Below are 13,198 nucleotides of genomic sequence, written 5' to 3'. Positions count from 1 at the left end.
TTTTTTTACAATTGTAATTTAGATATTCAAAATCAATTCAAATTAAACCATTGAAATTAAATTGAACTTTTTTTTTTAAAATTTGCCATCCAAACTGATGCAAATTGCACCCTGAACACTTCTAACCCTATCACTATAGAGGACAAGCACCATAAAACTAGAGCGCACACAACACCACGCGTGTTGAAACCAAACGAGAGGACCAAACTTAAAAGTAACAAGAAGAAGTAGCGTTATTTAACTCTCAATCTCTACCTACTCCACACACACACAACATGGCCCTCGTTGGTGTTCTCGCTTTACAAGGATCTTTCAACGAACACATAGCAGGCATTTCTCATTCTCTCTTTCTTTTTCAATTTACTCTCTCCCTCACTCCCTCACTCACTCCAATATTTTGTGTGTGTTGCAGCTCTGAAAAGATTAGGTGTTAAAGGTGTTGAGATTCGAAAACCTGAACAACTTCTCACTGTTAATTCTCTTATCATCCCTGGTGGTGAAAGCACCACTATGGCTAAACTCGCTGAATATTTCAACCTGGTCTCTCTCTCTCTCTCTCTCTCTCTCTCTCTCTCTCTCTCTCTCTCTTCATGTCTCTATGTTTGTTTTTTTAATGGCGTTAATAATCAATTTGATACATGAAGGAAAACTGATGGAAATTGCTTTTGCTTTTGTTATTCTGAATATGCATGTAGTCTGCTACATATATTTTGTTAATTTGTATTATGTCAGTAAAATTAGTAATCATTTTGTTTAGTATATTCACCAATAAGTGGACAATTATGCTAGTGTAGCGTAGTTTTTAAACATTGTTTTGTACTCTGTAACACTAAGAATTGCATGATCGAAAAACTACAACACTATGCTATCGGAGACATAAAGTTGACACAATTGACCGAACTCTAGACACAATTGACTGTGATTTTTGTGGCGTTTTGTTTATGTGTTTACTTTAGAATTGGATTTGCTGTTCTAACACATTTGATGGACGAATTGTAGGTTTAGAAGAACTTTATGGTTGAATTCATTATATAGGAACTAAGTGTATGTTTGGATTGAAGTTTGCAAATTTAAGTTTGAGTGAACTTCAAAGGCCAAATTGTTTTGAAACTTATCAAACTCAACTGAAAATTAAACAAGAGGGTTTTTCAGTTTTACTCTTTGAGTGGACGTTTCAGAGCTATGAGCTGAGAACCTAGCATGCTCTAATATTAATGATATTATATTTTTTAGGATGAATTTTCTTAGAATTAAATAATTATAGACAGACAGGTGTAAACATACTTGAATAATGCTAGCAACACACTTTCCAACACACTCTTTGAATGGTTAAAATCCACATGGGACCCGCATGATTTAGTGGGATTCATGTGAATTTTAACCAATCAAAGAGAATGTGTTATAAAGTGTATGTTAGAGAGTGTGCTCATAGCACTCCTCAACATACTTTAGACAGGTGCTTAATTATATTTTGTCGTATTTACATGCGTCATATTTCACTATGGTTGGAGTCTCAGCATGTACGACGAAATGGTTAAATATCACCAAATGTATTTGTAAAACAAGTTTGCATTGTTGTTACATAATTATTGTAATTTTATACTCAAACCTTGTAATTTTATGCTCATGGAACTAAGTCATGATTCTGGCATTCTGATGATGATTATGATGATAATTGGTGCTGAATGTTTAAATTTATCAGTTTCCGGCCTTGCGAGAGTTTGTGCAAATGGGAAAGCCAGTATGGGGAACCTGTGCAGGACTAATTTTTCTCGCTGATAAAGCTATAGGTGAGTTGTTTCTCTCGAAGGTTCTAAATTGTGGTCCTTTATTACAATTACAGTCACAATGTCAAGGATTTATGAGTCTCCACGTCTGCATCGTGACTGCATTTGTGGTCACATCGTCTGTATTTTTATATAACTTTCTGCAATATCAAGGATTGTAATTTAACTAGAATTGGGACTGCAGCCTCCATTTAAAACCTTGTTTCTCTTCGCTTTTCTACTCTTCTGTTAGATGTCAGACAATATCAAATATTTTAGTCTTATTTTACCCGTCACTCAAAACATCTAATGATTTTTGAAAACTTCAAATGAAAAACACCATTTCAGGACAGAAGATTGGTGGACAGCAACTGGTTGGTGGACTTGATTGTACTGTGCACAGAAATTTCTTTGGAAGCCAGGTAATGCATGTCTTTGATGTGGCTACTTTTGTGGGCGTAGAAATATTAGAGAGCACAAATCAGATTTTTATTTTGTTTCCTTTTCTGTTATTCTTTTTACATTAATTGTGTTATTTGTTCCGTTTATAGGTTTGATTATGATCAGCATAATCCTATAATTAATTGATTATGTTCAGCATAATCCTTTAAGTGATTAAGTCCAATATCTCTTTCTTTGTCAGTAAAGATCTTATCAATTAGGATCTCTTTCCTTTGATATTAACAGTCTTTAAAATGATTGTTAGTAAAAGAAACTAAAAATTGATTAATTATTCCCTCGAACTTCAGCAGTGTTAGAAGAGGCTCTGTGAAGGATGGGTCTGCTTCTCTAAATCCACAATAGATCATAGGAAGAATTATTCCTTGTCTAAACCTGTGACTAGGTCCTACACAAAGGCTCATAACAGTATCGTACATTGTCAGTTGAACAAACATAATAGACTCCCATTGATCACGAATGTGAGAAATGAAGAACTCTGCTTAGCCTTTTGTTTTTTATTTGATGATGTTAATGTTGATGGTCATTCTAAAATGCTCTAAGCCTAACATTTCACATGTGAGATTTCCATATTGGTGCCAACTGATAATTATTGATGCCTCTAAGGTGACCAACTCATAGGCATAGCTATAAGATTTAATAATCAATTTTTATGAAGCTTTTCATCACTCTCTTCCTCCCCTAAAATACCTGGTCTGCATTTGGTTCAGGTTTCTTATTATCTAGAATCATCCAAATCTAAAATAATTGCATAAAGGTCAGGATCCTTGCAGAGGTTATTTAAAGGTCAAAACAACCATCTTTTTTATTAAACATTTAGCATTCTCTCCATTATAGCTGGTACGATTTACGGAGTTCTTCTATGAATGTAAATATAATAATATTGTTCTAAATAAAATTTGGTGAGAGGATTTTGTTCACAGTTAACTGAATGGCATGTTTACGCAGATTCAAAGCTTTGAGACAGAGCTTGCAGTACCAGAGCTTGCATCCAAGGAAGGTGGTCCTGAAACATTCCGTGGAGTTTTTATTCGTGCCCCAGCAATTCTTGATGTAGGGCCAGAAGTTCAAGTCCTTGCTGATTATCCTGTACCTTCTGACAAAGTGACCAGCTCTGATTCCTCTGTTGAAGACAAAAAGGTTTGTTATCAACACTGTCTATAGAAAAATTTTAGCTGGCTCTTTATGAATGCAAGTTCAGTAGAGTTTTGTTTTTCTAAGTTTTCATCTTCTCATGTTTCTTGTTATTTGTCAGTTGTCACTAAATAGTAAATATTTCACTGACTTATATTTTTCTTAAAAGCATGGATTGTTTGTTAATTCAACTTTTAGGTTGTGAATGGTGATTTGTTCTGGAGCTATTAGAATTTAAATGGTTTGTCTGATGATAACATGCCAGAATGTGAAGGATCAGATAAACTTTATGTATATCAGAATACATGCTGAGACGTTCTTTTGACCACGTTATTGTTTGGCTAATTAAAAGTAATAAAAATGAACTAGGAATAGGAGACTTTGTGAATCTTCTGTAATATTCTGTTTGTGCGTATGATATTCGTAGGGATTGACATTAGGCCTTCGAAGGAGGGGATCCTTCCACCCAAAAGCAACCGATCAATTTACTCACATATATATATCATACCTTTAACTAATAGAGGCTGGCCGACCTTGCTCTTTTGGCACATCCTTATTTCCTTTACCATATACTGCTAATAAAGCCTTGTGCTGTATTGCTTCCAAGTTTCTATTGGGATTCTAGAGTATTGTCCAAGCAAATGAAAAGAGCAGATAGAAAATGGATTTTTTTTAAATAAATGATTTTAAGGATGTGAAGTTTCCATCTTTATTTGTTTGGGGTTCTTGATGTGCATAAGTTATACCTCAACTATGAAAATTTTCTTACCTTATTGTATGTAAAACCACTTAACGATGTTGGTGCTCGGACTCAAATCCTCTCAAGAAGAGCTCTCTTCGGTCTCGAGTGTCGCTATCTTTACATCATGCACCCATCATCTCACCGTTCTCTCTGCGCTTCCACTTATCTTTTTCTCCTACAAAGGAAGGAGGGCAGCATAGGATCCAAATACGTACAAACACTGACTTCTTATTGCCATTATAACATGTTTCTTAATATTCACGGTATGACAGGAGAATGCTGAAGAAGAAAACAAAGTTATAGTTGCTGTGAGACAAGGGAACATACTGGCAACTGCTTTTCATCCTGAACTGACAGCCGATACTAGATGGTAGTTATAATTTGTTTTTTCCTTTCGAGTCTTACAATGTTATATGATATATGAAGTGGAGTTCAAAAGTTTTATTTTTTGCAGGCATAGTTATTTCTTAAAGATGGGAAATGTGACTGGAGAAGAGGCCTCAAGTAGTGGCATTGTTCCAGCACAAGTCAGTACAAGTTATAAGCAACCACTACAGAATGAGCTTCCTATCTTTCAATAAGACCAAGAAACTCACTAGAATTTTCTTAAAACAATTCTGGAATTTTTTTTATTTATAAAATTTCTTTTGGAAACAACACTTGATAATCGCTAGATCTTAGAAGATTGTTTAATAGTATTATGTTTTGGAGATAAATAATATATAAACGTGCTGTTTTCTGTAGATATCTATCTATATACTACATAATTGCCTTTGGCTTTAAAAGTGTTGCAAAGTATTCATTATAGCATTTTATTTGTTTTTCCATTGATTGTCGATCATAATAGCTATACTTGTGTCATTTTGTTTGATTTCACAATCTCCAAACTGCGAATGTATTCAACATTTGAAATTTGAATATCAATTACTTTCCATTTATTTGTGGTTAAATTACGTTTACATTGGTTGGAAAAAAACCACTTGAGGCGTGGGTTATTACGAGATGTTGATGGCACATGAATCAAAGTTTGAGGATTGTGATACTTTCCATGCAGAGATGTGGGCATGTGCTTAGGTCTTGACATGGCAAAGAGATATAGGATTTTATAAATGCAAGTAGAGAGGGACTCAACTTTGGTGCAAGATAAGATCACTTATTAGGGGTTGGAATACCCGGAAGAGATTAATGATCTAATCTCTTTAATAAAAATATTAAATTTATTTATTTTTTTAAATTTTATTAATTTAAATAGATCAGACAGATAAAAATCTACTAAACTAACATATATATATATATATATATATATATATATATATTATTTATTCACATTATTATTTATTATTATTATTATTATTGTTATTATTTATTAATATTAATATTTATTATAAAAAAGTCTACTAAATCTGATATGTTGTCGGCTTAGAGGAAGACAATGTCTTTTGTTTATTGTTAATTTTATTTATAATTTTTTAAAAGATTTTTTGGAGTTTGTTAATTATGAGTTCATTTTAATTTTTAATTTTTTTTGAAAGGTTGTTGCAAGACTTGTTAGTTATAATTTTATTAGATTTTGTTATAATTTTGTTAGTTTTCTTTATATATAAAAACTTAGTTTAACCTATTTAACAAAAATGTAAAATATATTATTTAAATATTTTAATGTGAATAAGACAGTAAATAAGATTTTTAAATAAATGATCGTTATTGAAATTCAATAATTTATTTTTTCTTCGGGCTTTGCCCTCTTTTTTTCACAAAAAAATTATGTTTTTATCACAGTTCATCCATTTCTTCTCTCTTTCTCTTGATCTAATCAATATATCAAATAGTATATATTCTATCTTTCATCTCTTTCTTTCCTCTCATGCTTTTTAATCGTATTTTTCTCTCTTCTCCTTTTCTTCTTAAACAATAAAAAAAATTCCATTACTCTAATAGCTGCAAGGAATCAAAACAAGTAGTGTAATGCCACGTAAATAAAATAACATAGAACAATGTGTTTTACTATAACTGTGTCTATTACGAATGTGTCTAAAACAGTACATTCAATATCATCATTTTTTTAATTTTATTCAATAATATCCTCTTTTAATTAATTCACTACTACTTTCAGTTTATTTTTTATTTTTGAAAAACTTATGTTAGTAATTATTAAAATTATGTTAAAAATGAGAATCAAATTTTTGATCTCTTTATCAATGTAGTTTTTAACTTATCAATCTCAGTCACCAAATTAATTTTATGTTTCCTTTACTAAGTCAAAAATTTCAAAATCACACTTGATAACTTTTTGTCGAACTCAATATTAAGTAGAGTTATTCAAATCCAAATCGATTTAAATAAAATCGTAACTCTTTAAAAAATGGAAAATCACACAAAATCAAATTTTATTAGATATTAGTAGATCTCCTTCAATAAAAACCCTTTAGAGTCGAGTTTTATCTAATCCTAAATTTTAGTTGGAGAGCAATTCTATAGACTCTAACAATCTAACCTATTTTTAGACTCTGAAAAAATCTAACACTTTTTATGATTCAAATGTCACAAAGATAAGGGGTCGGTCTTAGGATTAGGATTGAGGGAGTGATTCTCACCCTTTGATTCAAGGAAGATACGGTTCATGGTGGTTTTACATACTAGAATTTGACGTGAGCTTTAAAAGACTCACCAAATTATCAACCACGAAGTCTCTAGACAGATTATCAACCACGAAGTCTCTAGACAGATTATCAACCACGAAATCTCTAGGATAAAATAGCTCAAATTCACTGTATTGGAATCTTACTACACCGTAGAAAACCGTTCTAGAATTACACCCTTAATATAGCGGTTAAAGCCACTCTCAATATGACGATTATAGTAACTCACAATATGGTATTATGACCACTCATAAATCAAAAAGACTACGACACACAAAAATCGCTCTAAAAGACTACGACATACAAATCGCTACAACATAAAAACCGTTCATAGATGTATTAGAACCACTAAAAAATCGACGAGACTACGACTTAATAAGGACACAACATAACAACCGTTCTAAAAATTGAAGGGACAATAGTCAAAACTACTCATTAATATCGAAGGGACAAAAAAAGGGGAAATGACTCGAAAATCAATCGAGAATAGAACAACATCCAACTTTGGTGTACTTTTCACAAGAGTTTGAAACTCATTATATAGTGATGGAAACAAATTCACATATGTTTTATATCCAATGTGGGACTCTAGTATTTATAATGTTTAAAACTACTCAAAATATGATAGTTTTCTAATGTAAGACTTCAAAAAAATTTAAATTCACACATTAATATATTCCATGTTCCAACAGTATATTTACTCTTTAAATTAATAATTACATGAGTTTTTTTAAAAGTAAATTATATTTTATCATATAAAAAATTGTAATAGTTAAATATTATTTACCAAAAGTGTCAGCAAAATAAAATTTAATTTTCTTAGAATTTTTATTATTCATAATAGTAAATATTGGATATTTTTTACGATAAAATGTTAAAAATTAGCATAATACATATAAACAATAAAATTATATTTTTTTCTTATGAAATGATATTTCTTAAAATAGAAAAATCGACAAATAACTCTTTTATTCATAAAAATAATCATTAATTTATTGGCTTAAAAAATAATATTCTAAAACTCTTTAATTTATAAATGTATCATAGAAATTTCCATATTTTTTATCTTGTACAATTTTTTTTTGTTAATACCATACTTTAGACAATTGATGTCTTAACTAAAAGAAGACATGTTACAGAAGCATACTATTAAATGAAAGATAAATCGGCAATATGTTTGCTATAACTAACTAAGGGTTGAGTCTAATAGAAGATATTAGATTTTCACAATATAGTAAATTTGAGTTGAAATTTTCATTAAAAAAAATTTATATTTAGTATCTGGTACACATCGAACAACCTTTAGTGGAAAGAGACTAAAAAAAAATTCATTGTAATTCATTCATAAACTATACTACGATAAAATAATTATTTACTTTATGAAAAATATGGAATTCGAAATCCCAAATTGATTAGATTATGATTAATCAAAGAAAAAAGAATTAAATATTTTTGAATTAACGTTACAATATCTATACAAATTTGAAATTTGGTTTCATATTCAATATCACATATTTAAGTTCTATTTTGAAGTTAATATTATATCTACCACAATAGTATTTTTGTAAGAAATATTTATAAAAATAGTTAATTGCCAATGAGATAATTTTATAATTTTTTATATTATATCATTTTACAGTTTTCCTGAACATCATTTCATTTACTTAATTTTGTTAGTTTGATATAGTTAGGTAATTGAATTTCATAAACTCACCAACTCCAAGATAAACTTCAAAGCTCATATAATACTTATTACAAAAGTACGTACATATAACCCACTAAAACAACCCCACATTTGGACACGATTCAAATTCAAATACAAGTAAAATATGAGTTAAAACAATTAACTAGTAAAATACATTGATACATTGGATCTTTATCTCACATAAAATACACTATAACACTGAGAGTAAAGCATCTTCAAAGTGAACCACAGCCACAAGTTCTCTCAAATCAATCACTTTCAAAGGACAAAAACTTTCTCACATTTTAGTCCATGTCATCAACACCAGATAAGCAAGAGGATAAGCCCAACTTCTTCATAGCCGTCAGATGGATACCCTCCCAAATCCAACGGTCATAAACTCCCAACCAAAGATTATCCATAATCACTAGTTCACCACCACCACATCAAATACAACATCTCCATCTCCAAAATAATCACAACACACTCCACCCTCAATTCTCACCACCCTGCGCACATTAGCAAAAAAAATGGCAACTGCAACAGCAACTGCTGCCACCTCATCCTTCATTGGAACTCGTCTCCGTGCAGTGGAGACGGTTTCCGGTAGGGTTCAAGCCCGATTCGGATTCGGAAAGAAGAAAACCGCACCGAAGAAAACATCAAGGCCTGGTCCGACTACCGACCGTCCGTTGTGGTTTCCCGGAGCAAAATCGCCGGATTGGCTTGACGGAAGCTTGGTCGGAGATTACGGATTCGATCCGTTTGGTTTGGGGAAACCGGCGGAGTACTTGCAATTCGATCTTGATTCGCTTGATCAGAATTTGGCAAAGAATCTTGCCGGAGATGTGATCGGAACTAGGACGGAGTTTGATGATGTTAAATCGACGCCGTTTCAACCTTATAGTGAGGTTTTTGGACTTCAGAGGTTTAGAGAATGTGAATTGATTCATGGTAGGTGGGCTATGCTTGCTACTCTTGGTGCTCTTACCGTTGAATGGCTTACCGGTGTTACTTGGCAAGACGCCGGAAAGGTTTGTTTCTGTCAAGTTCTTACATCTTTTCTGTTTAGTGTTTATTATTACTACTAATCTTTAATAGTTATCAAAGAAACAACATGATAATTTGAGATAATAGAAATGATTAAGTGTTACTAGATGAGTTAATTTAATTTTAAATAACGTATGTTAGATTGAATTTTAAGGTCGAAAACACATTCAGACTCAAATAATTCTAACAAAACAATATTCACATTTCATAATACTTACTTTTCCCTCTAAATGTGATCTCACTTTAGTGGAGACTCCCTAGTTTATGTTCTTTTTTTATTTCATGTTTGTTTTTAGATCGTGTAGTAAAATTTGATAAGTAGAAGAAAAATAACCTAATAATCTAATTTGGATTATTTGTAGAGATATTTACTTTGTCAAAAAAAAAAAAAACTAAAATAAAAAATTGTAGAGATTTTCACGTAAAGTAGGAAATCTATTGTGTTTGTTTATTTATAGTTACATTTTTTTTTTCTTCATATATTATTATTATTATACTGATGACTTCAGAATATTTTTCCGCATATTATTAAAAATAGTTTTTTTTACTAAAATTTAATTTCACATTTTTAGATTCTAATTATTTTTTAAAATTAAAGTAAACAGATAAAAAAATTACTTTTAATTAGAAGTTTCACATTAATTTTGTTGTAATTGATTTTTTGTAAGAAAGGTTAACATATCTTGGACAACCACTCAATATCATAATTGTAACAAACTTACTTAGTATTGTTTCATATTATTTTATTTTTAAATAGGGAAAAAAGGATTTTTTATTAATCAAAGCGGCATTAATGACAAATTTATTGTTGGTTACAAGACTAAACTGTTATCCTTGAGCTAACCCTTCAAATGTGGTTTTATGGATTTTTGGTTTAATTTTCAGGTGGAGCTTGTGGAAGGATCAACATATCTAGGACAACCACTTCCATTCTCAATCACAAGTTTAATTTGGATAGAAGTTCTAGTAATTGGATACATTGAATTCCAAAGAAATGCAGAGCTTGACCCAGAAAAGAGACTATACCCAGGTGGCAAATTCTTTGACCCACTTGGCTTAGCTGCTGACCCAGAGAAGAAAGCAGTTCTTCAATTGGCTGAAATCAAACATGCTCGTCTTGCAATGGTTGCTTTCCTTGGTTTTGCAGTTCAAGCTGCTGCTACTGGTAAAGGCCCTCTTAATAATTGGGCTACACATTTGAGTGATCCTCTTCACACTACCATCATTGACACCTTTTCTTCCTCTTAATTAGTTCTTGGTTAAGTCATGTACTATTCTCCATATATATATATATAATTGTGACTTTGGAAATGTCTTTTGGCATTGGTTGTAAACATTGTGCTTAGTTTAATATAACTAGTAGTACTTTTGCCAACTTGCTAATGGGAATTGGAATATTTAAGCATATATGTTTTTTTTTTCAGAGTTTAATGGCGAAACTTACACACACCTAGTTTAGAAAAGAGGGTTAGTGTATGTTCGAATGTGTACTCTGATATATCAAATGTCCATTCACTCGTGGGATGTTAAGCATAAATTTTTTGGGCTTGATAACAATCGTTATCCTATAAATGTTAATTAAGCACAAAATTAGAGGACAAAAAATAGGGATTAAATTAAGTTCACTAAAATTAACTATAAAAAACACCAAAATTGAGAATATATACGCACCTAATAGCACTTCTTTTGTAAAAGCGTTATTATTAAGGAAAGTATTAAGGAGTGAGGACACTGTAAATGCTCTGAAGGCGGAGCTTCAAAGAGGGAATATGTGAAGAGTTTCAAGAAGATATGGATGCTTTGAAAATGAAACTAGGAATAGAAAATATTGAATTTGTGGAAGTAGAAAAAGTATTTGCTGATGTTTGTGAAATTGATCATGATTCATTGGTGATCGTGATTCATAGATTCATTAGTTCTCTTAAAGGTTCTTTTATAGTTTTGCTTTCTTTTAATTGCAAATTTCACTAATAAATGAATAAATAGAAGGGCTACCAACCAAAGTCCAATATTTAATAAATAAATGGCGTAACTGTAAGTACTCTATTTTCACTAATTCGCGAGAGTGGTTTCAAATTTTGTCATTCCTTCAGTTTTTTTTTTAATTAAATAAATTATGATGTAACATATTTTAAATGACGTGACATATATTTTTGTAATATATTATCATTTATATGTATTAATTATTTATATATTACTAATTAAATTATAAAATAAATAATTTCAAAAATTAAAATGAAGTTTTTAGAAGATTTTATTGCAATTTAACGAATATTATTCGTTCAAAACCATTGTATCATATCTCATATCATTTAAAATATATCACATAACTGTTTTTAAGTTAAAAAAATCAAAGGAAGATACCAAAACTTGTTGAACATCAAAATACGAAACTAATTTTGTTAATGGATAAAAAGAAGAGATTAAAACTGCAATTAAACTTAAAAAATTTGAGCATTAATTATTGCTCTTATTTCATCATCGGCAAGTAATATAAATTATGCCAAGGTGGTTGATTTAAAGAGTTTATGGCATCTAAGATCATCTCTTATTCCTCTGCTTTTGAGGATGCTTTTGCATTGCATTTGCATCCCTCTTTGTTGGAGTTCTTCAAGCAGAAAAAGCAGACTCCAAAATTTTCACTATGTACCTTAATATCTTAGGAGATGTGCTCGGAATTGATGCATAGGTATGGTATGTACTAGTGATGGGTGCGAATACAAGATATGATTTTTCTTTTTAAAAAAGGTATGCCTATCTAAATAAAAAATATTATAGGTTTTTTATATAAAGCAATTAAGGTATTTAAGATAATTAAATTGTTTAATTCACGATAAAAAATCACATATTAAATTTAGTTACAACAATAAAAAATTCAAATTTACAAACAATTTTATATTTATATATAAGAAGATAATAAATTTCATTTGTAACGGAATAATTAAGAAAAAGAGAATATGAATCTACAAATATAGTACGAGTAACTAACTAATATCGACTATGTATCATATACAAGTAGAGCTGTCAATTTGACAAGCCCCCTAATTATTGGCCCCAGCCCACATTTTGAAGGGCCAAAAAAATTAATAATTTAAAAGGCCCCAAAAAACAAGGCCCCCTAAATTAAAAGCCCCTTAAAAATTTGTGGGCTTAGGAGGCCCTTAGGCCCACTTTTTTTTAAAAAAGAATCAATTTTCTTTTTTGAGAAATAAAGTTTTTCAATTTTTTCACCGATAATTTTTTTTTTATTTTTTTCTATAAAATTTTCTGATTTTTTTCGATAAAAATTTCTGATTTTCTTTCGATAAAAATTTCAGATAAAAAATTTCAGACTTTTTTCGATAAAAAAATTTCCGATTTTTTTTCGATAAAAAATGTCCGATTTTTTTTCGATAAAAAATTTCCGATTTTTTTCGATAAAAAATGTCCGATTTTTTTCGATAAAAAATTTCCAATTTTTTTCGATAAAAAATGTCCGACTTTTTTTGGGATAAAAAATGTTCGAATTTTTTTCGATAAAAAATTTCCCATTTTTTTTCGATAAAAAGTTTCTGATTTTTTTTTTCGATAAAAAATTTTCACTTTTTTTTTAATAAAATTTTTTTTCAAGAAAAAAATTTTAAAATTAACAAAATATTGAGGGCTTATGAGCCCTTAGGCCCCATTAAATAATGGGCCTAAATTAAGGGCCCTTAAAAGATTATTTTGATAGGAGGCCTAATAA

At 30.3% G+C, this 13,198-nt stretch overlaps 2 protein-coding genes across 2 annotated transcripts; both read left to right on the top strand.

The window, feature by feature from the left end:
* The first annotated feature begins 169 nt into the window (after positions 1–169).
* On the top strand, positions 170–4,886 carry LOC101488897 (probable pyridoxal 5'-phosphate synthase subunit PDX2). Its single transcript, XM_004506716.4, has 7 exons — positions 170–330; positions 413–540; positions 1,703–1,790; positions 2,115–2,188; positions 3,174–3,365; positions 4,374–4,471; positions 4,556–4,886. Exons 1-7 carry the CDS (start codon positions 276–278, stop codon positions 4,680–4,682), a joined length of 762 nt encoding a protein of 253 aa, XP_004506773.1. The 5' UTR covers positions 170–275; the 3' UTR covers positions 4,683–4,886.
* Positions 4,887–8,872: 3,986 nt separating this feature from the next.
* LOC101489223 (chlorophyll a-b binding protein CP29.1, chloroplastic) lies at positions 8,873–10,849 on the top strand. Its single transcript, XM_004506717.4, has 2 exons — positions 8,873–9,458; positions 10,360–10,849. The coding sequence occupies exons 1-2, from the start codon at positions 8,955–8,957 to the stop codon at positions 10,720–10,722; spliced, it is 867 nt and encodes a 288-aa protein (XP_004506774.2). The 5' UTR covers positions 8,873–8,954; the 3' UTR covers positions 10,723–10,849.
* Positions 10,850–13,198: the final 2,349 nt, after the last annotated feature.

This window comes from Cicer arietinum, chromosome 6, assembly GCF_000331145.2.
Source record: "Cicer arietinum cultivar CDC Frontier isolate Library 1 chromosome 6, Cicar.CDCFrontier_v2.0, whole genome shotgun sequence".
In the NCBI taxonomy this organism is placed as follows: domain Eukaryota; kingdom Viridiplantae; phylum Streptophyta; class Magnoliopsida; order Fabales; family Fabaceae; genus Cicer; species Cicer arietinum.
The sequence above is the reverse complement of the archived record's forward strand: the minus strand, read 5'-3'. Positions and strand labels throughout refer to the sequence as shown.